A 24,510-nucleotide genomic window follows, 5' to 3' on the forward strand; every position below is an offset into this window, starting at 1 on the left:
CTACAGTGCAGAAGGAGGCCATTCGGCCCATCGAGTCTGCACCGACCACAATCCCACCCAGGCCCTATTCCTGTAACCCCACATATTTACCCAGCTAATTCCCCCCCCGATACTAAGGGAAGTTTAGCATGGCCAATCAACCTAACCTGCACATCTTTGGACTGTCGGAGGAAACCGGAGCACTCAGAGGAAACCCACGCAGACACGGGGAGAATGTACAAACTCCACACAGACAGTGACTCAAGGCTGGAATTGAACCTGGGTCCCTGGTGCTGTGAGCAGTCAGCAGTGCTAACCATTGTGCCACCATGCCAAAGAAATCTATCCATGGGCATAATCAACCCTCTTGCAATCTTACTGAAGTGACCATCATTTATGGGCGGCACAGCGGCACAGTGGTTAGCACTGCTGCCTCACAGCACCAGGGATCCGGGTTCGATTCTCCGCTTGAGTCACTGTCTGTGCGGAGTCTGCCCGTTCTCCCTGTGTCTGCGTGGGTTTCCTCCGGGTGCTCCGGTTTCTTCCCACAATCCAAAAATGTGTGGATTAGGTGGATTAGCCATGTTAAATTGCCCCTTAGTGTCAGGGGGACTAGCTAGGATAAATACATGGGGTGATGGGGATAGGGCCTGGGTGGGATTGTGGTTGGTGCAGACTCGATGGGCTGAATGGCCTCCTTCTGCACTGTAGGATTCTATGATTCTATGTGTGAGTCCAGATTGAGATTGATCTCAAGTGGGCTATTTGACTGTGAAAGCAGTCAGAACCGAGGTCTACCCACCATATGTTATGTACATATATATATATATATATATATATATATATAAAATACATATATAGGTATACACTTTGCAGCAACAGAATACTTTTTAAAAAATGTATACTTTCATGGTATTTGGGTGTCACCGGAAGGCCAGTGTTTGTTGCACATCACTTATTGCCCATGAACTGAGTGGCTTGCTCAGCCACTTCAGTCGCTATAAGTCAACCACATTGCTGTGGATATGGAGTCACAGGTAGGCCAGACCACTTTAGGATGGCAGATTTCCATCCCTGAAGGATGTAAGTGAACCATTGGGTTTTTAAAACAATTAATGATAGTTTCATGGTCACCATCACTGAGACTAGCTTTCAATTCTGGATTTATTCCTTAATTTAAATTCCACCAGCTGCCACGGTGGGTTTTGTACCCATGCCCCCAGTGCCTCTGGATTACTGGTCCAGTGATATTACCACTGCACCACTGTCTCTCCATAAACAGTATTTGTACAAGATGTGGAGATGCCGGCATTGGACTGGGGTAGGCACAGTAAGAAGTCTCACAACACCAGGTTAAAGTCCAACAGGTTTATTTGGTAGCACGAGCTTTCAGAGTGCTGCTCCTTCATCAAGTGAGTGAATCTGTGATTCACTCACCTGATGAAGGAGCAGTGCTCCAAATGCTCGTGATACCAAATATACCTGTTGGACTTTAACCCGGTGGTGTGAGACTTCTTACATTATTTATACAACACCTCTCACAACCTTTGAACACTCCAAATTACTCTATAGGCAATTTTTGAAGTGTAGTCAACTGTTGTTGACTTAACAAATGATTGCAGTCCACTGGATAGCAATCATGAATGGCATCTCGATTGATTTTGTCCCTCCCTACCCCCAAGTTCCTCCTCTGTCACTTCAGTTTTATGCATAAGGTGTAAAAAGTTAAAAGTGAAGATATTACACAACATCTATACAAATCCGTTTGTCCAGTTTTGGCCACCAGGGGAAGACACAAAAAATCCCCCAGCCATGAGAGGAAAAATGGTAGATTATTTTAGCAGAATTGAGGAGATTAAGAGATGATCTTGAGGAGGTGTTCAAAATGATGAGGGGCTTTGATAAGGCAAGCAAGTTGGTAATTAAAGGGCATAATTTTAAAATAATTATTAAAAGGTTAAATTGAGAGGTTGTGAAAATTGTACATTAATTTCTCATTTGACTTCCGCCCTGTTCTTTTAGGTGTCTTTTTTTAAGCAAAGGTTGTTTGGATGCAGAATACCCTCCCTGAAACACAGGTAGAAGCAGATTCTATCATAACTGCTGAAAATGAAATAAATAAATATTGAAGAAGAAGCATCGAATGAGGTTTGGGGAGAGGTAGCAGGAGGAGAGAAAGGAGTGAACAGCTCCTGAGGAGCTAGTGCAAAATGAAGGGCTGAATGGCTCCTTTATTAGATGATCAGTTCATTGTAACATCCCGCAAGGCCAGTTACCGCAGCAGATAAAGCTTGCTTCCTGTCCTCACACAAATTACATTACAAACCTGTTGGCTTCATTGCAACACACTGTTAGTACTCCAAGCACTCACAATGTACACTCAGACCGGAATTTTCTGGGTGGGATCCGTCACGAGTGGCAACGGAAAATTTGGAGAGGTAGCTTGAAGTCCACTGACTTTCAGCAGGACCGTAAAATCCCGACCATGAGTGGGACCGGAAAATTGGGCCCATTTTTTGTTTCCAAATTCAAACTGTAAAAGGGGAGAACATTTTTACATCGCAATTTCAAAGCCTAAAGTTTTTTTTTGTTATTTATTAGTGTCACAAGTTGGCTTACATTAACACTGCAATGAAGTCACTGTGAAAATCCCCGAGTCGCCACACTCCGGCGCCTGTTGGGGTACACTGAGGGAGAATTTAGCATGGCCAATGCACCCTAACCAGTCTTTCGGAGGAAACCAGAGCACCCGAAGGAAACCCACGCAGACATGGAGAGAACGTGCAGACTCTGCATAGACAGTGACCCAAGCCCAGAATTGAACCTGGGTCCCTGGTGCTGTGAGGCAGCAGTGCAAACCACTGTGCCACCGTGCAAGTTTTGAATGCAACAGAAGGGTGCCCATATTAATGTCATTAAATCTAATGGCTTAACACTGCAAAATACATAAAATGGTGCTGGAGCTATCTCTTGAGGCCTCACCACTGGCTGTTATGTTTTGCTGTTGCCACATTCTTTTGAGGTACAATTAACAGCAAGATTAATTTCATTGCAAATGGATTAGAGCACCCACCCTCGGTGTGCGTACTCTGTACTCGTTACTTTGCTCAATCACGCATCGATTTCACTTACAACTTCCTTGCTTCCGCATATTGTCACATCAGCCCAGAAGTTAGATATCGTCATGGCAATGGTTTTCCCATGGAAGCCATCCGAAGGATTTCCCATAATTCCTATCCTAAAAAAACAAGTCAGCATCAGTGCAACAGCTCATCACAGTTCACACAGGTCTCCGATATCAAACACAGACAGGAAAACCCATTCCTGAAGGTAAGGCTCTTAACTCCAGCAGACCATTCTGGGACAAACCAAGAAGCTGGTCCGGTGCCTGATGACACTGAGATTTATTTTCTTCTCATTTCGCTGAATTTACAAAACACTATTGAATTGTGTGAACTGCTCTGAGGTCTTTTATGGTTGGATGGCAGGTCTGTCATATGAGGAGAGACTAAGTCAGTTAGGATTATATTCACTGGAGTTTAGCAGAGTGAGAGGGGATCTCAAAGAAACTTATAAAATTCTCACAGGGTTAGACAGGGTAGATTCAGAAAGAATGTTCCCAATGGTGGGGGAGTCCAGAACTAGGGGTCATAGTTTGAGGATAAGGGGTAAACCTTTTAGAACTGAGGTGAGGAGAAATTTCTTCGCCCAGAGGGTGGTGAATGTGTGGAATTCGCTACCACAGAAAGTAGTTGAGGCCAAAACGTTGTCTGATTTCAAGAATAAATTAAATATAGCTCTTGGGGCTAAAGGGATCAAGGGATATGGGGGGAAGGGGGGGATCAGGACATTGAATTCGATGATCAGCCATGATCAAAATGAATGGCAGAGCAGGCTCGAAGGGTCGAATAGCCTCCTTCTGCTTCTAGTTTCTATCCTTTGCAAAATGAAATGATTTCGTTGAAACTAATGATGCATTTATCTAATCTTCCATGACCACTGGACGTCCCAAAGTACTCCCGTTTTATAGAAAAAAGTTGTGCACAGCAAGGTCAAAATTCACTGAGATAAATAAAGGGGAAGATGTGAATTTTTTAAAACACCTTTCATGACCACAGGACATTCTTAAGGGTTTTCCAATTAATTAAGTGCTTTTTGAAAGATAGTTAATTTTATCATGAGGGAAAAGCACACTCCCACAAACAACAATATGATGATGACCAGTTAATCAGTTTTTCAGTGATGTTAGTTGAGGAATAAATATTGTCCAGAATACCATGCAGAACCCCACTGGTCTTATTCAAAGTGGTGCCAGGAGATCTCTTACATCCACTTGAGATCAGAGAGGGCTCCTGCTTCTGCTACCTAAAAGCACAAGGGCGGAAGTCAAATGAGAACATCACCCACTAGTTCCCCTCCAAGTCACTCACCATCCTGACTTGGAACTATATTGCCACACCTTCACTGTCACTGGATCAAAATCCTGGAAATCCCTCCCTAAACAACATTGTGGATGTAATGGATGGACATCAGCAGTTCAAAAAGGCAGCGCAGCACCATCCTCTCAAGGACAATTAGGGACAGGTAATAAATGCTGCCTTTAATAGGGACACATATCTCCTGAATTAATTTTTTTAAGAAACCGCTGGCATCGTAGCGCTTCCTCGGTACTGCACTGAAGTTTCATAGAATCCCTACAATCATCGAATCCCTACAGTGCAGAAGGAAGCCATTCGGCCCATCAAGTCAGCACCGACCGCTATCCCACCCAGGCCCTATTCCCGTAACCCCACATATTTACCCTGCTAATCACCCTGTGAGGTGATTCATTTTGGTAGGACAAATTTAAATGTGGATTACAGGGTCAAAGGTAGGATTCTGAAGACTGTGAAGGAACAGAGAGATCTTGGGGTCCTTATCCACAGATCTCTGAAGGTTGCCACTCAAGTGGATAGAGCTGTGAAGAAGGCATATAGTGTGTTAGCTTTTATTCAGTAAGAAGTTTAACAACACCAGGTTAAAGTCCAACAGGTTTATTTGGTAGCAAAAGCCACACAAGCTTTCGAGGCTCTGAGCCCCTTCTTCAGGTGAGTGGGAATTCTGTTCACAAACAGAACTTATAAGACACAGACTCAATTTACATGAATAATGGTTGGAATGCGAATACTTACAACTAATCCAGTCTTTAAGAAACAAAACAATGGGAGTGGAGAGAGCATCAAGACAGGCTAAAAAGATGTGTATTGTCTCCAGACAAGACAGCCAGTGAAACTCTGCAGGTCCACGCAACTGTGGGAGTTACAAATAGTGTGACATAAATTCTGATTCTAGGATCGCATGATAAAGACTCAGGAGGAAAAAAGCAGAAATATTTATGTGAAATAGTGTGACATAAACCCAATATCCCGGTTGAGGCCGTCCTTGTGTGTGCGGAACCTGGCTATCAGTTTCTGCTCCGCGACTCTGCGCTGTCGTGTGTCGCGAAGGCCGCCTTGGAGAACGCTTACCCGAATATCAGAGGCCGAATGCCCGTGACCGCTGAAGTGCTCCCCAACAGGAAGAGAACAGTCTTGCCTGGTGATGTCCCGAGGCATGGTACATTGGGGAAACTATGCAGACGCTGCGACAACGGATGAATGAACACCGCTCGACAATCACCAGGCAAGACTGTTCTCTTCCTGTTGGGGAGCACTTCAGCGGTCACGGGCATTCGGCCTCTGATATTCGGGTAAGCGTTCTCCAAGGCGGCCTTCGCGACACACGACAGCGCAGAGTCGCGGAGCAGAAACTGATAGCCAGGTTCCGCACACACAAGGACGGCCTCAACCGGGATATTGGGTTTATGTCACACTATTTCACATAAATATTTCTGCTTTTTTCCTCCTGAGTCTTTATCATGCGATCCTAGAATCAGAATTTATGTCACACTATTTGTAACTCCCACAGTTGCGTGGACCTGCAGAGTTTCACTGGCTGTCTTGTCTGGAGACAATACACATCTTTTTAGCCTGTCTTGATGCTCTCTCCACTCCCATTGTTTTGTTTCTTAAAGACTGGATTAGTTGTAAGTATTCGCATTCCAACCATTATTCATGTAAATTGAGTCTGTGTCTTATAAGTTCTGTTTGTGAACAGAATTCCCACTCACCTGAAGAAGGGGCTCAGAGCCTCGAAAGCTTGTGTGGCTTTTGCTACCAAATAAACCTGTTGGACTTTAACCTGGTGTTGTTAAACTTCTTACTGTGTTTACCCCAGTCCAACGCCGGCATCTCCACATCATTAGCTTTTATTAACAGGGGGTTGGAGTTTAAGAGCCATGGGGTTTTGCTGCAACTGTACAGGACCTTGGTGAGACCACATTTGGAATATTGTGTGCAGTTCTGGTCACCTCACTATAAAAAGGATGTGGAAGTGCTGGAAAGAGTGCAATGGAGATTTACCAGGATGCTTCCTGGTTTGGAGAGTAGGTCTTATGAGGAAAGGTTGAGGGAGCTAGGGCTGTTTTCTCTGGAGCGGAGGAGGTTGAGGGGAGACTTAATAGAGGTTTATAAAATGATGAAGGGGATAGGTAGAGTGAACGTTCAAAGACTATTTCCTTGGGTGGATGGAGCTATTACAAGGGGGCATAACTATAGGGTTCGTGGTGGGAGATATAGGAAGGATATCAGAGGTAGGTTCTTTACGCAGAGAGTGGTTGGGGTGTGGAATGGACTGCCTGCAGTGATAGTGGAGTCAGACACTTTAGGAACATTTAAGCGGTAATTGGATAGGCACATGGAGCACACCAGGATGATAGGGAGTGGGATAGCTTGATCTTGGTTTCAGATAAAGCTCGGCACAACATCGTGGGCCGAAGGGCCTGTTCTGTGCTGTACTGTTCTATGTTCTAATCCCCCTGACATTCGGGTAAATTTTGAATGACCAATCAACCTAACCTGCACATCTTTGGATGGTGGAAGGAAACTGGAGCACCCAGAGGAAACCCACGCAGACACGGGGAGAATGTGCAACCTCCACACAGACAGTGGCCCGAGGCTGGAATCGAACCCAGGTTCCTGGTGCTGTGAGGCAGCAGTGCTAACCACTGTGCCACCATGCTGCCCCAGTCTAGTTTCATTGTGGGTTAACTGCTCAAACAAGTTTAAGTGCACTAATACCCAGAATGGGACTTGAACTCACAATCTTTATGGGCGGCATGGTGGTTAGCACTGCTGCCTCACAGCGCCAGAGACCCGGGTTTGATTCCCGGCTTGAGTCACTGTCTGTGTGGAGTCTGCACGTTCTCCCCGTGTCTGCATGGGTTTCCTCCGGGTGCTCCGGTTTCCTCCCACAGTCTGAAAGACGTGCTGGTTAGGTGCATTGACCCGAAAAGGCGTCGGAGTGTGGCGACTAGGGGATTTCCACAGTAACTTCATTGCAGTGTTAATGTAAGCCTACTTGTGACTAATAAACTTTACTTTAAACAAGGCAAGGTTGACTCTTCCCCATAACCATCTAAGGATTACAGGAAATGATTTACGTAGTTGAGGAAACAGGATTTTAGCCACCTTCAGAGAAAATGTCTATAATCAGGCATCAAGTTCTGTTTTATGTGGTAAATTTACAAATTCACCAAGATCGCTGGACATATATTTACCAAGGATTTTCTACAATAGCTGTAGAATATCTCAGTGATGTTACAAGTCATTTCTCCTGTAACATGCAAGTCAGTACAAATCATTGATTGGCTATGCTAAATTGTCCCTAAATGTCAGGGGGATTAGCAGGGTAAATAAGTGGGTTATGGGGATAGGGCTTGGGTGGGATTGTGATTGGTGCAGACTCGATGGGCCAAATGGCTTCTTTCTGCACTGTAGGGATTCCATGATCACCGCAGCAGAACACCAGCGAAGGAGACAGGTAAATAAATAAAGACGTGTCTCAAAATGTCTTTAGCAGGGAGTTTTAACATCATTTGAAACTCTCAGACACTGTCCAGTAATCCTTCTCTCTGACTTATTGATTACACTTTTGTCAGGTTATTTCCCTCCTCTCCAGCTTTCAGAGTTAGTCATTCGTTACCAATTTAAAGGAAGATAGTTCCATGAAGGATGGTTTAAAAAGAATCTCATGAACTCTCGACAATCAATCTGTTTTCAGTGGTACTGCTGGTCGACAAAGGAAGATTCTCCAGGTCCTCACTCTTTTTTGAATAGTCCTGTGGAATCCTTAACATCCAACTCACTCCCCTAGTTCAGGATTACCTACTTAACAACACCGGGGGAGTATCTTGCCACACAGACCACAGCGGTTCCATAAAACCGGTCCACTGCCACCTTCTGAAATGATTGTTAATTTAAAAAAGCAATCTTTTAGGCATCATAACATTGTAGTCCGTTACAGCGGTGTATCAGCAATGCTAAACGCAACATTACCTCGCGTAGGATCGACAGGTGATTGATGTGGCAGTAGAACCATGTTGCTTTGAAGAGCAGTGTGCCAGCCACTTCTTGTATTCCGAGAGATCCTATTAACAAAAAAAAAGGGTCAGAAGGACAGCAAAAGAAGCCCTTAAATGGAAAAGCTGCACTCGCACCTCACACAATTCACCCCACAATCACAAAACATGAGTGGACATTCCGCTTGGTAAACCCAGTTTCCACAATGAGATATTCAAATGAGATGTATTCAAGCAGAAACTTTATAGACACATGAAGGAGAAAGGACTAGAAATATAGCTGATGGGGTGAGATGAAGAGGAGTGGTAGGGAGCTTTCTTCTTTACGTCTGAGGATCGTGGGATTATATTCATTGGAGTTTAGGAGGTTGAGGGGAGATCTGATAGAAACCTACAAGATAATGAACGGCTTAGATAGGATGGACGTAGGGAAGTTGTTTCCATTAACAGGGGAGACTAGGACGCGGGGGCACAGCCTTAGAATAAAAGGGAGTCACTTTAGAACAGAGATGAGGAGAAATTTCTTCAGCCAGAGAGTGGTGGGTCTGTGGAATTCATTGCCACAGAGGGCTGTGGAGGCCGAGACGTTGAGCGTCTTCAAGACAGAAATTGATAAATTCTTGATTTCTCGAGGAATTAAGGGCTATGGGGAGAGAGCGGGTAAATGGAGTTGAAATCAACCATGATTGAATGGTGGAGTGGACTCGATGGGCCGAATGGCCTTACTTCCGCTCCTATGTCTTATGGTCTTATGGTCTTTATTCATTTTATGGGATGTGAGCGTTGCTGGCTGGGTCAGCATTTATTGCCCATCCCTAACTGCCCTCCATTCCAGAGGGCATTTGAGAATCAACCACATTATTGTGGGTCTGGAGTCACATGTAGGCCAGACCAGGTAAGGACGGCAGATTTCCTTCCCTAAAGGACATTAGTGAACCAGATGGGTTTTTAACGACAATCGACAATGGTTTCATGGTCATCATTGGACTTTTAATTTCAGATTTTTATTGAACTCAAATTTCACCATCTGCCGTGGTGAGATTTGAACCCGGGTCCCTGGATCTTGCCCTGGGTCTCTGGATTACGAGTCCAGTGACAATACCACTGTGCCACTGGCTCCCCAATGGACAAAAGCACCTGAATTGACCAGTTGGACTGCACGACGTACTTCTGTGCTGTAAATCCTACGTAAACCTAACAGCTTAAAGAAGACGAGGGATAGAGAAGCAGAGAGGTTCAGAGAAAGAATTCTACAATCCTCAGAGGATTTAAGCTGGAGGAGGTTATGAAGATAGAGAGGGGAAAGACCATAGTGAGGTTTGAGCTCAAGGATTACCTGCTGATGGGATAAATGCATAGGCTTACACAGGGTGAATGACAACAGTTCAGAACTCTCATCCCCTCTTGTTCCATATCATTCAACACATCTAGATCCCAAATTGCTCCGTTCTCTGCTTGCTCTCCTCTCAACCTTCCACTTCCACTTTATTTCCATAATTAAGGTTGGAAAACATGTGGGGGTGTGAGAGTGAATGAGTGCCTGATCATATTACACCATGGCATAACACACTGCCAACAATCCATGGTTTAATTATGAATCCCAAGGCAAAATTGATTATCTACTCTTACCACTTGCCCAATGAGCTGGAATCCAGTTGGCAGCTTCATTCCAAACACTGTGATTCTAGCCTTGTTGATGAGCCATTCCTGAAATAAATGACCAAAGGAAATAATGAGGTTGCAAACGTCGCTGTATCAAAGGTCACACTAGTTTAATATAATAGGGAAAGAGCCTTTTTGTGGTTTGAACCATAGTTATTGCAGCCCATCCAACTTCCTTGTGAAACTATTCATCGCCTCTGCTTCCACCACCCTCAGAGGCAGCAAGTCCCAGATGGTAGGTACATCAGGAAGCTTTAAAATAATGGCATAAGTAGGCCCAAAATATGGGTTTTTGTCTTTTCTGCAATTTAATGAAGCTTGTTCCTTTGCATGAACTGCAATGTTAGGACTAAGCAACTCCAGAACAGAGTACATGTGTTCAATTCGGCAAGTGCCAGGCCAGCCTGGCTCAGTGATGCTGCTCTGAATCAGAAGGTTGTGAGCTCAAGTCCCATTTCAGAAATATGAAAATTGATTGGAAAACGGCTAATGTTACGCCGCTGTTTAAAAAAGGAAGGAGACAAAAGGCGGGTAACTATAGGCCGGTCAGCTTAACGTCTGTAGTAGGGAAAATGCTGGAATCCATTATTAAAGAGAAGATAGCAGGGCATCTGGATAGAAATGGTTCGATCAATCAGACGCAGCATGGATTCATGAGGGGAAAGTCGTGCTTGACGAACATGTTGGATTTTTATGAAGATGTGACTAGGGCGGTTGATGGAGGAGAACCGGTGGATGCGGTGTTTTTGGATTTCCAAAAGGCGTTTGATAAGGTGCCCCATAAAAGGCTGCTGAAGAAGATTAGGGCACACGGAGTTGGGGGTAGTGTGTTAAAGTGCATTAGGGACTGGCTATCCGACAGGAAGCAATGAGTCGGAATAAATGGGTGTTTTTCCGGTTGGAGGAAGGTAACTAGTGGCGTGCCGCAGGGATCGGTACTCGGGCCGCAACTATTTACCATTTATATAGATGATCTGGAGGAGGGGACAGAGTGTAGGGTAACGAAGTTTGCAGACGGCACAAAGATAAGTGGAAAAGTGAATCATGTGGAGGACGGAGAAGATCTGCAGAGAGATTTGGACAGGCTGAGTGAGTGGGCGAGGATATGGCAAATGGAGTATAACGTTGATAAATGCGAGGTTATACACTTTGGAGGAAATAATAACAAATGGGATTACTATCTCAATGGAAACAAATTAAAACATGCTACCGTGCAAAGGGACCTGGGGGTCCTTGTGCATGAGGCGCAAAAGCCCAGTCTGCAGGTACAACAGGTGATCAAGAAGGCAAATGGGATGTTGGCCTATATCGCGAGGGGGATAGAATATAAAAGCAGGGATGTCTTGATGCACCTGTACAGGGCATTGGTGAGGCCGCAGCTGGAATACTGTGTGCAGTATTGGTCCCCTTATATGAGGAAGGATATATTGGCATTGGAGGGAATGCAGAGAAGGTTCACCAGGTTGATACCGGAGATGAGGGGTTTGGATTATGAGGAGAGGCTGAGGAGATTGGGTTTGTACTCGTTGGAGTTTAGAAGGATGAGGGGGGATCTTATGAAGACTTATAAGATAATGCGGGGACTGGATAGGGTGGAGGCGGAGAGATTCTTTCCACTTAGTAAGGAAGTTAAAACTAGAGGACACAGCCTCAAAATAAAGGGGGGTCGGTTTAAGACAGAGTTGAGGAGGAACTTCTTCTCCCAGAGGGTGGTGAATCTCTGGAATTCTCTGCCCACTGAGGTGGTGGAGGCTACCTCGCTGAATATGTTTAAAGCGCGGATGGATGGATTCCTGATCGGTAAGGGAATTAAGGGTTATGGGGATCAGGCGGGTAAGTGGTACTGATCCACGTCAGATCAGCCATGATCTTATTGAATGGCGGGGCAGGCTCGAGGGGCTAGATGGCCTACTCCTGCTCCTATTTCTTATGTTCTTATGAGCATAAAATCCAGGCTGACACTCCGGGTGGGATTTTCCGGCCGTGCTTGCCCTAAGACCAAAAATGTGCAGGTTTGGTTGATTGGCCGTGCTAAATTGCTCCTTAGTGTTAGGGGGATGTCAGGGGAATTAGTAGGGTAAATATGTTGTGTTACGGGGATAGGGCCTGGGTGGGATTGTTGTTGGTCAGGTTCGATGGGCTGAATGGCCTCCTTCTGCACCTGTAGGGATTAAAAGTATTAAAAAAGACTTGAAAATCCCGTCCCAAGTCAATGGACCTTTACATGGTCCTGTCCCACCCGCTACGATTCCTGTGACGTGTGGGATGGGAAAATTCCACCCTCCAAGTGGAGTGCTGAGTAAGTGCTGCACTGTTGAGATGTTAAATCGTGGCTCCATTTACCCTCTCAGATGGATGTAAAAGGTCTAAGGGCACGATTTGAAAGAAGAGCAGGGAGGTTCTCCCCAGTGACCTTGCTAATATTTATCCCTAAACTAGGAAACAGATTGGCTGGTCACTGTGGTGAACCATCGTTGGTTCCCACTAGATAGTACTGAGCCAGGGTCTGGCCAGTACTACAAGTATGTATATATGTTGCTGTTGGGGTTAGGGATGGGTTGTTACACCTTGTATTATAGTTATTGTGGTATATCCCAGTCGGGCTCCGCCTCCTGGGAGAGGTATAAAGGTCTCTGCTCTATCTGGGACCCCTCAGTCTGGGATCGTGTATATAATTAGTAGCTGCCTTGTTACAGCAAATAAAAGTCTTTATTTCCTGAGCATCAAGCCTCGTGTGTGATAACGCGCATCAATTTTATTTGCTGGAAATAAACTCTCGTCGGAAAAAAGAGTATGGAGCAGATACTGAAGCCTGAACGCCTTACACTAGATCCACGTGCGGCGGGCGCCTCTAACACCTTCGACCACTGGTTGAAATGTTTTGAGGACTACCTGGCAGCCTCCGCAGCGGTCACCACAGATGATGACAGACTCCGGGTCCTCCATGCGAGGGTAAGCGACACCGTCTACCTCGCGATCCGTGCGGCCACCGACTACACGAAGGCCCTCGAGCTTCTTAAGAAGCGTTATATTAAACCGCCCAACGAAATACACGCTCGTTACCTCTTAGCCACTCGACGACGGCAGTCCGGCGAAACGATGGAGGAATACGCGAACGAGCTCTTACAGCTAGCCGGGGGCTGTAACTGCAAAGCAGTGTCGGCAGAGCAGAATATGAACGACCTCGCTCGAGATGCGTTTGTGGCGGGAGTCGGATCATCTTACATCCGACTCAAATTACTGGAGAAAGGTAATCTTGACCTCACCCAGGCAATAGAACGAGCGGAGATGCTGGAAACGGCCTCCAAAAGCCTAGTATTGTATCCTGAAGACCACGTGGAGACAACGTGACAGGAGCAGTCGCCAATCCCTCCTCGTCCCTCGGGTTCGAAATGCTGCGTGATGGCGTGCTCACATTCGGGCCAGACGACGGCAGCAGCTCCGGGCAGCCTGCAGTGTTACTTCTGTGGGGGAGTGAAGCATACTCGGCAACGGTGTCCCGCTAAAGCTGTGTTGTGCTCCGCCTGCGGTAAGAAGAGGCACTATTCGAAAGTGTGCCGCTCTAAATCTGCTTCTCGGAACAGCAGTGCGGCCTGCGATTCCTCAGCGCCCGGTTCTTCGTCGTCGACATCGTCGAGGGTTTCGTCCACGTGCGAGGCCAGGACGATGCCATTACGGTCGATGGAGTCGGAGATGTGTGACCACCAGGGGTCGCTGAGTTTGGCGCCATCACCCACGTGCGACCTATGGGAGCGGCCATGTTGGTCGGCACCGACCGCGAACGACCAGCAGGGGTCATCCTCGTCAATCCCAGCTGCCTGCAGTGGCGCTCATGAACCAACGGTGGCGTCGATCATCCTGGACCAGGCCAAGCCTCATAGACTTGACAAGTCTATGATGGACATTCAGGTAAACGACCACTTGATTTATTGTCTGTTTGACAGCGGGAGCACTGAGAGTTTTATCCACCCAGATGCTGTGAAGCGGTGTGGACTCCGGATTCAACCTGTCAAACAGACAATTTCTATGGCATCGAGGTCCCGGTCTGTCACCGTGCTAGGGAGTTGCGTGGTAACTTTAATGGTGCAAGGCACAGTTTACGAGCATTTCAAGCTCCTAGTGTTGCCGCACCTTTGCGCGCCAATACTTCTCGGACTAAACTTCATGGTCCACTTGAGGAGTGTAACCCTACAGTACGGTGGGCCACTCCCTTCGCTTTCAGTGGGAGAACAGCAACAGCCTCCAAATTGCCCAACGCGCCCCGCCTGTAGCCTCTCGATGCTGAAGATCACCACACCCTCCTTGTTCCAGAATCTTGTGCCAGGCTGCAAGCCCATTGCGACTAAGAGTAGGCGTTACAGCGCTGAGGATTGGATCTTCATTCGATCTGATGTTCAGCGGCTCCTCAAGGAAAGGATCATACAACCTAGCGCTAGTCCGTGGAGAGCGCAGGTCGTGGTGGTCAAGAGTGGGAACAAACCCCGGATGGTCATTGACTATAGTCAGACCATTAATAGATACACGCAGCTGGATGCGTATCCCCTCCCGCGCATATCTGACATGGTCAATCAGATTGCGCAGTACCGGGTGTTCTCCACCATAGACCTCAAGTCTGCCTACCACCAACTCCCCATTCGCCCAGAGGACCGACAATACACGGCTTTTGAGGCGGATGGTCGCTTGTATCACTTTCTCAGGGTTCCCTTTGGTGTCACCAATGGGGTCTCGGTCTTCCAGCGTGCTATGGACTGAATGGTGGACCAGAACGGGCTGCGGGCTATCTTCCCGTACCTGGATAACGTCACCATCTGCAGCCATGACCAGCAGGACCACGACACAAATCTCCTGAATTTCCTACGCACTGCATCTCGCCTGAACCTGACCTACAACAGGGAGAAGTGTGTGTTTCGTACGCGCCGTTTAGCCATCCTCGGATACGTGGTGGAAAACGGGGTCATTGGCCCTGATCCAGACCGTATGCGTCCCCTCTTTGAACTTCCCCTGCCCACTAGTGCAAAAGCACTGAGAAGATGCTTAGGCTTCTTCTCTTACTATGCACAGTGGGTTCTCAATTACGCGGACAAAGCCCGTCCGCTCATCAAGTCCACTTCTTTTCCCCCAACGCCAGAGGCCCGATTGGCCTTTTATAAACTAAAAGCCAACATCGTGAAAGCTCCGATGCACGCTGTTGATGAGTCCATCCCCTTTCAGGTGGAGAGCGATGCATCTGATTTCGCCCTGGCCGCCACACTTAACTAGGCGGGCAGGCCCGTCGCCTTTTTTTCCCGCACCCTCCAAGGCCCCGAAATTCGGCATTCAGCGGTGGAAAAGGAGGCCCAGGCCATTGTGGAGGCCGTCAGGCACTGGCGCCATTACTTGGCGGGAAAACGGTTCACCCTGGTCATGGACCAGCGGTCCGTGGCGTTCATGTTTAATAACACGCTGAGGGGCAAGATCAAGAACGACAAGATCTTGCGGTGGAGAATTGAACTCTCCACCTATAACTATGACATCATGTATCGTCCAGGGAAACTCAATGAGCCCTCGGATGCCCTCTCGCGTGGAACATGCGCCAGTATACAGGAGGACCGTTTGCAGGCTCTCCATAATGACCTATGCCATCTTGGGGTCACTCGGCTCTACCACTTTATAAAAGCCCGCAACCTGCCCTACTCGGTGGAGGATGTCAGGTCCATAACAACAAGCTGTCGGGTATGCGCGGAATGCAAACCGCACTTTTACTGACCTGACCGGGCACAATTAGTCAAGGCCACTCGTCCCTTCGAGAGACTGAGTGTCGATTTTAAGGGCCCCCTTCCCTCAACAGATCGGAATGTGTACTTCCTCAACATCATTGACGAGTACTCGAGATTCCCTTTTGTTATTCCCTGCTCTGATACATCCGCTGCCACGGTTATCAAGGCATTCCGTGATCTTTTTACCCTGTTCGGGTACCCCACCTACATTCACAGCGACAGGGGCTCGTCGTTCATGAGCGATGACTTGAGGCAATACCTGCTCTCATACGGGATTGCCTCTAGTAGAACCACGAGCTACAACCCTAGGGGTAACGGACAGGTGGAACGTGAGAATGCTACAGTCTGGAAGGCTGTCTTACTGGCGTTGAAGTCAAAAAGCCTTCCAGTCTCCCGTTGGCAAGAGGTGCTCCCTGATGCGCTCCATTCCATACGCTCACTCCTGTGTACGGCAACCAACGCTACTCCCCATGAGAGGATGTTTTCATTCCCTCGGAAGTCTTCCTCTGGGACCTCATTACCGTCTTGGTTGACGTACTCAGGACCTGTCCTCCTGCGGCGACATGTAAGGGCCCGCAAGTCCGACCCATTGGTTGAACAGGTCCATCTCCTCCACGCCAACCCTCAGTATGCCTATGTGGCATACCCTGACGGGCGAGAGGATCCGAGACCTGGCGCCAGCAGGGGACGTAGGAACCCCTGTCGCTCCCATACCCCCTGTTACAAACCCCATAACTCTTGTTTCCCCTCCGGACACGGCGCGGGCAGCATCGGGACCATTGCTTAACCATTTTACTCCCGTGTACAGCTTGCCTGAGTCCAGAGAATGGTCGCCACTTCAGGGCGTGTCGGAACTCCATGGATTACCATCACCTCAGGGTCAACCGGCCCGTGAGTCTATGGAGGAACAGTTGGACATCGCCTTGGGGAGAACGCCACTGCAAGTGCCTACTCCGGTGTCATCGCCGGTATTCAGGAGGTCACAACGACGGTGCGGTCCCCCTGACCATCTGAACTTATAGACTGATGACAAATTATTCTGTTTTTTTTGTACCCTGCCGGCCTTTGTCTTCAAAGGAGGGGTGAATGTGGTGAACCATCGTTGGTTCCCACTAGATAGTACTGAGCCAGGGTCTGGCCAGTACTACAAGTATGTATATATGTTGCTGTTGGGGTTAGGGATGGGTTGTTCTACTTGTTGCTGTTGGGGTTAGGGTTGGGTTGTTACACCTTGTATTATAGTTATTGTGGTATATCCCAGTCGGGCTCCGCCTCCTGGGAGAGGTATAAAGGTCTCTGCTCTGTCTGGGACCCCTCAGTCTGGGATCGTGTATATAATTAGTAGCTGCCTTGTTACAGCAAATAAAAGACTTTATTTCCTGAGCATCAAGCCTCGTGTGTGATAACGCGCATCAGTCACTATCACATTGCTGTTTGTGGGATCTTGCTGTGTGAAAATCGACATTTCCTACGACAGTATTTGGCTGTAAAGCACTTGGGGATGTCCTGGGATCACTAAACGTGGTATAGAATTGTCTCTGCCTATCCTCTCCTCCCTTAAAATTAGAACAGCTTTTCACCAATAGCTGAAATGATGAGACTGAGTTCACACTGTAAATGCAAAATCGTTTTATATAAACTAAATGAAAGCATGATTATCACCGCACACACAACTGATCAGTGTTGGGGAAAAGTTTACTTACCTCATCCAGTTGGCAAAATCAGAAAGTAATTCCTCCTGATCTCTATCCTCCTCCAGCCCAACAAGCCTCCAATACCTCTGCACTCCTCCAATTCTGGCCTTATGTACAACCCCAATTTTAATTACTTTCCCATTGGCGGCCATGCCCGAAAACTGCCTAGGTCCTAAGCTCTGGGCTTCCCTAAACCTTGTTGCCTCCTCGTCCTTTAAGAAACTCTTTAAAAACTATCCTCTTTAAAAACTCTGCTACAAGTCTGAGCGAGTACGCCACGACAGTAAGTGACTTCATTAGTAAGTGTGTAGAAGACTGTGTGCCAAAGAAGCAAATCCGTGTGTTCCCCAACCGGAAACCATGGATGAACAGGGATATCCACTGCTTGCTGAAGTCCGGGTCTGAGGCGTTCAAGTCGGGCGACACTGACCTATACAAGAAAGCCAGATACGATCTAAGGAGATCCATCAAAGATGCCAAAAGACAGTCCCGGACCAAGCTAGAGTTCCAGGCTAGCCACACTGACCCCCCGCCGACTGTGGCAAGGTCTGCAAGACATAACAGGCTACAAGATGAAGGCATGTAAAATCGCCGGCTCCAACGCACCCCTCCCTGATGAGCTCAATGCAGTCTACGCCCGTTTTGAGCAAGAGATCAGTGAGAACATGCCCTTCACCCTGGAAGCCCTGGATGAACCTGTATCTGGAGTCACCATTGCAGGTGTCAGAGCAGCTTTCTTGAAGGTCAACCCACGGAAAGCAAGTGGCCCGGATGGGGTACCCGGACGTGCACTCAGATCCTGCGCAGATCAGCTGCCGGCGGTATTCACAGACATCTTCAACCTCTCTTTACAACAATCTGAGGTCCGTACCTGCTTCAAAAAGACAACCATCATCCCAGTACCTAAGAAAAACCAAGCAGCGTGCCTTAATGACTATCGGCCGGTTGCTCTGACATCCATCATTGTGAAGTGCTTCGAAAGGTTAGTCATGGCACGAATCAATTCCAGCCTCCTGGACTACCTGGATTCACTGGATTTGCCGCAACAGGTCCACAGCAGACGCCATCTTCCTGGCCCTGCACTCAACCTGGAACACCTAGATAACAAGGACACCTATGTCAGACTCCTATTTATTGACTACAGCTCAGCCTTCAACACTATTATTCTCATGAAATTCATCTCCAAACTCCTGGGCCTGGGCCTCGGCACCTCCCTCTGCGACTGGATCCTGAACTTCCAAACTCACAGACTACAATCAGTAAGGATAGGCAACAACACCTTTGCCACAAACATCCTCAACACCGGTGCCCCACAAGGCTGTGTTCTCAGCCCCCTACTGTACTCCTTATACACCTATGACTGTGTGGCCAAATTCTCCTCCAATTCGATTTTCAAGTTTGCTGATGACACCACCGTAGTGGGTTGGATCTCAAACAATGAAGAGATAGAGTACAGGAATGAGATAGAGAATCTGGTGAACTGGTGCGGCAACAATAATCTCTCCCTCAATGTCAACAAAGTGAAGGAAATTGTCATCGACTTCAGGAAGCGTAAAGGAGAACATGCCCCTGTCTATATCAATAGGGATGAAGTAGAAAGGGTCGAGAGCTTCAAGTTTTTAGGTGTCCAGATCACCAACAACCTGTTCTGGTCCCCCCATGCCGACACTATAGTTAAGAAAGCCCACCAACGCCTCTACTTTCTCAGAAGACTAAGGAAATTTGGCATGTCAGGTACGACTCTCACCAGATGCACCATAGAAAGCATTCTTTCTAGTTGTATCATAGCTTGGTATGGCTCCTGCTCTGCCCAAGACCGCAGGGAACTACAAACGGTCGTGAACGAAGCCTAATCCACCACGCAAACCAGTCTCCCATCCATTGACTCTGTCTACACTTCCCACTGCCTCGGCAAAGCAGCCAGCATAATTAAGCACCCTGGACATCCTCTCTTCCACCTTCTTCCTTCGGGAAAAAGATACAAAAGTCTGAGGTCACGTACCAACCGACTCAAGAACAGCTTCTTCCCTGCTGCTGTCAGACTTTTGAATGGACCTAACTTATATTAAGATGATCTTTCTCTACACCCTAGCTATGAATGTAACACTACATTCTGCACTCTCTCGTTTCCTTCTCTATGAATGGCATGTTTTGTCTGTATAGCACGCAAGAAACAATACTTTTCACTGTATGCTAATACATGTGGCAATAATAAATCAAATCAAATCAAATCAAAATCAAATTTATGGTCACATGCCCCACAACTCTGTATGGTTTGGTGTCAAATCTTGCTTGGTAAAGCTCCAGTGAAGTGCCTTGGGACATTTTGATACATTCTAGGTGATATAAAAATACAAGTTGTTGTTGTCATAGAGGTGGAAAATGAGCAGCCAGAGGGTGGGATTCTCCGGCCCCCCAGCCGCCCGTTTCCTGGAGGCAGGAGGCGGTGTTGCTGTTTGCGGGCGGTGGGATTCTCTACTCCTGCCGCTGTCAATGGGATTTCCCATTAAAGGGTGCTGCAGGTGGGGCAGAAAATCCCGCTAACATAAATAGCCGGAGAATCCCACCGAAAGAAACCAGCATTGGAGAAATTCGGCACTATTCAGAATACTTGACAACGCAGAGAAAAATGACTGTGTCACTTTATCAGTTATAACACTCAAGTGAAGATTCACGTCATAACAAGTCTTTAAAATGTTGGAAGTGTTTTGTTGGATAGATGTGAAGAAGATGCTTCCACTTCTTCATTAATATAAAGCTGTCACTAATGAATCCAGTAGGGAAGTCAGAGAAACTTCTTTACCTGGAGAGCAGTTAGAATGCGGAACATGTTACTTATGGTGAAGAGCTTGGAAGCATTTGAGAGGAAAATAGATAAGTAGATGAGGGAGAAAGGAATAGAACGATACGGTGGTAGGTGAGATGAAGAGGAAAGAACTATTCACTTATCCTCCATTGGGGCACTGAGTATAAAAATTGGCAGGTCATGCTGCAGCTGCACAGAATCTTAGTTAGGCCTCATTTAGAAAACAATTCTGGTCACCACACTACTAGAAGGATGTGGAGGCTTTGGAGAGGGTACAGAAGAGGTTTACCAGAATGTTGCCTGGTCTGGAGGGCATTAGCTATGAGGAGAGGTTGAATAAACTTGGTTTGTTCTCGCTGGAACAACGGAGGTTGAGGGGTGACCTGATAGGAGGTTTATAGGTTTATGAGTGGCATGGACAGAGTAGATAGTCAGATGCTCTTTCCTAGGGTAGAAAAGTCAAGTACTAGGGGACATAGGTTTAAGGTGCGTGGGGAAAAGTTTAGAGGAGATGTGCGAGGCAAGTTGTTTACACAGAGGGTGGTGAATGTCTGGAACGCGCTGCCTGGGGAGGTGGTGGGAGCGGGTACAATAGCGGCATTTAAGGGGCAGCTAGACGAATACATGGATAGGATGGGAATGGAAGGATGCGGACTCTGTAAGTGCATGCGGTTTTAGTTTAGGCAGACATCACGATCGGCTCAGGCTTGGAGGGCCGAAGGAGCTGTTCCTGTGCTGTATTGTTCTTTGTATTCAGAGCTACACCAAAATGACAAAACTTGGCAACAGTTCCACTCAATTTTAAAAGAGATTTTCTCACCATGTACTTCCCAAGTCCTCGATCCTCCACCAGTGGATAACGCTTCAAATACTCCCCCAGAGTCGGCAGCGTCTTGCTTTGGAAACAATAAAAGACGACACTCGCAAGCCTCGATTCTGTGACATCTGCGGAGGGCTTCTCATAAAACTTGATGATTCTGAAAGAAAACAATCTTAAGTATCTGCTGCTTCTCGGAATACAGCATGCACAGATAGAGCGCGGTACAGTGGTTATCACTGCTGCCTCACAGCGCCAGGGACCCGGGTTCGATTTCGGCCTCGGGTGACTATCTGTGTGGAGTTTGCACGTTCTCCACATGTCTGTGTGGGTTCCCTCCGGGTGCCCCGTTTACTCCCACAATCCAAAGATGTGCAGGTTACACGGATTGGCCATGCTAAATTGCCCCTTAGTGTCCAAAGATGTGTAGGTTAGGGGGATTAGTGTGGTAAATGTGTGGGGTTATGGGGGCAGGGCAGCGGGTGGACCTGGGTAAGATGCTCTGTCAAAGAGTCGGTGCAGACCTGATGGGCTGAGTGGCCTCCTTCTGCACTGTTGGGATTCTGTGATTCGATGATGAGATCAGTATAAATAAACCTGGGGGGGACCGACTGGAGATTTCAAGCAACAAAGGAAAATATTTTATCGATTCATCAGCGAATCCGATGCAAAGTTTTAGGTCTTTAAAGTTCTGTATCAAATTCAGAAGGTCTCAGATCGAGGACGGAATGGAATCACGATGATTTCTGATGTTTGCTTTGGCAATGATCAGAACATTTCTGAGAAATCTCAGTCCAGAGGAGGCCATTTGCCCATTGTTTCCATGCTGATGCCAACTCTGCATGGAAGCAGACAATTCTGAGTTCTACATTCTTTCTCTGCATCTGCATTGTGTCCATTTTTGGCAACATCTTTTAAGAAGAACGCAATGGGCTTAGAGAGGCTGCAGAGGGGATTCGCTAAGAATGGCACAAAGGATACAGGACTTGAACACATCCAAAACTCTTCCAACCCCAACCAAGTGGGGCGGCACGGTGGCATAGTGGTTAGCACTGCTGCCTCCCAGCGCCAGGAACCCGGGTTCAATTCTGACCTTGGGTGGCTGTCTATGTGGAGTTTGCACATTTTTCCTGTGACTGCGTGTGTTTCCTCCCACAGTCCAAAGATGTGTAAATTAGCTGGATTAGCCATGGTCAATGCATGGGGTTATGAGGATAGGGTGAAGGGAAGGCTCTGGATGGAATGCTCTTTCAGAGAGTTGGTGCAGACTTGATGAGCAGAATGGCCTCATTCTGCAGTGTATGAATTCTATGATTCTAAGTCCCATTCACCTATAACCCCAGTGCTCACTAATCTCCATTGGCTTCCAGTCCAACAATGCACAAATTTTAAAATTTCTTCTTTGTTTTCAAATCTCTCCTCTATTTTTAGGTCCAGACCCACAACCTTCCAAGAACTCTGCACTCCTCCATTTCTGACATCTTGCTCATCCCCAATTTTAACCTCTCCACGAATAGCGGCTATACCTTCGGCTGTACTGGTCCTAAACTCATGAATTGCCTCACTAAGCCTTTCTATATTACTTTTCTCATTTAAGATGTTCTTCAAAGCCTATCTCTTTGACCAAGCACTTGGTCACCTGTCCTCATACTCATTACCTGGCTCAGTGTTAAATTTTATTTATGAACACTTCTGAAGTATATGGGGATGTTTTACTATTTTGAAGGTGCTATATAAGTACAACTTGTTGGAGAAGCTGGATTGTTCTCTTCAGAGGAGAGAAGGTTAAGGGGAGATCATTCTAAGTTTTGTGGCCAAGTCTCTGGGGTAGGCTTCAGTGGCAGAAGGGTCAGTAGCCAGAGAACACAGATTTCAAGTAATTGATTAAAGAACAAGGGGTGGATGGGGAAAGGAAATTCAATAAATAATTGAAGGGGAAAACTTTGCAGGGAAATGGAAAGCCTTTTCAAAATGCTGGCATAGTTATGATGGACCGAGTGGCCTTTTCAGTACTATATCAATGTATGATTCTGTCCATGGGTGGCACGACATATGAAAGAAAACTGTCTAGCTCAGAGAATGACCTTTTCCATTCATGAACCTACCTGTGTGTAGAGGGGCAGACCTCGACGATTCCCCGGGATTCAGTTTTTCCTCCTTCTTCCATTTCATAGTAAATGGCCAGTTCACCCTTCTGTCAACCAACATAAAAAGTTGTGATAATGTAAGCCTTTTAGAAGCACCTTCCAGAAGTTATTAGGATTTGACACGAATCAGTCAGTTGGTGGCACTCTGGCCTGTCATAAAGCTGTGTGTTCAAGCCTACCCCAGAGACCTGGCCACAAATTTTAGAATGACCCACCAGTGCTTCACTGTCAGAAGTTCCATCTTCCAGATAAGAAGTTAAACTCAAGATCTGCCTTATTTGATGGATATAAAGATTCCCTGGTGTCTTGGCCAACGTTTATCCCTGAACCAACATCCATTACTAAAACGGGCGGAGGGTTTGGCCATTATCACAGTGCTGTATGTGGGAGATTGTTGTGTACATGTTGGGGACCATGTTTCAGTGACTTCAGTTCAGGAAGTTTGATTTGATTTGGTTTATTATTGTCACATGTATTAGTATACAGTGAAAAGTATTGTTTCCTGCGGGCTTTTCAGACAAAACATACTGTCCATAGAGAAGGAAACCAGAGAGTGCAGAATGTAGTGTTACAGTTATAGCTAGGGTGTAGAGAAAGATCAACTTAATGCGAGGTAGGTCCACTCAAATGTCTGATGACAGCTGGGAAGAAGCTGTTCATGAGTTGGTTGGTACGTGACCTGAGGCTTTTGTATCTTTTTCCCAGTGGAAGAAGGTGGAAGAGAAAATGTCCGGGGTACGTGGGGTCCTTGATTATGCTGGCTGCTTTTCTGGGGCAGCGAGAAGTGTAGACAGAGTCAATGGATGGGAGGCTAGTTTGCGTGATGGATTGGGCTCCATTCACGACCTTTTGTAGTTTCTTGTGGTCTTGAGCAGAGCAGGAGCCATATCAAGCTGTAAAACAGCCAGAAAGAATACTTTCTATGGTACATGTGTAAAAATTGGTGAGCGTTGTAGTCGACATGCCAAATTTCCTTAGTCTTCTGAGAAAGTAGAGGTGTGGTGGGCTTTCTTAACTGTAGTGTCGGCATGGGAGGACCAGGACAGGTTGTTGGTGATCTGGACATCTAAAAACTTGAAGCTCTCAACCCGTTCTACTTCATCCCTGTTGATGAAAATATTCCTTTGGCTGTAAAGGACTTTGTGAGTCCATGAGGTCGTGGAAGATACCATAACATTGCACTTTCTTTCTTCTCACTCTTTTAGTTCAATA

General features: G+C 46.8%; 1 protein-coding gene across 1 annotated transcript in view; it reads right to left on the bottom strand.

Annotated features, from left to right (window-relative positions):
• gkup (glucuronokinase with putative uridyl pyrophosphorylase) overlaps nt 1-24,510 on the bottom strand; it is a 69,275-nt gene that overhangs the window by 27,641 nt on the left and 17,124 nt on the right. Inside the window, exons 6-10 of the mRNA XM_078199199.1 lie at nt 23,257-23,345; nt 21,155-21,311; nt 10,046-10,123; nt 8,394-8,485; nt 3,112-3,217 (exon numbers count right to left, since the gene is read on the bottom strand). Coding sequence (XP_078055325.1) covers nt 3,112-3,217; nt 8,394-8,485; nt 10,046-10,123; nt 21,155-21,311; nt 23,257-23,345 — 522 coding nt within the window. The remainder of the gene's footprint in view (nt 1-3,111; nt 3,218-8,393; nt 8,486-10,045; nt 10,124-21,154; nt 21,312-23,256; nt 23,346-24,510) is intronic.

This window comes from Mustelus asterias, chromosome 27 (genome assembly GCF_964213995.1).
Source record: "Mustelus asterias chromosome 27, sMusAst1.hap1.1, whole genome shotgun sequence".
Lineage (NCBI taxonomy): Eukaryota > Metazoa > Chordata > Chondrichthyes > Carcharhiniformes > Triakidae > Mustelus > Mustelus asterias.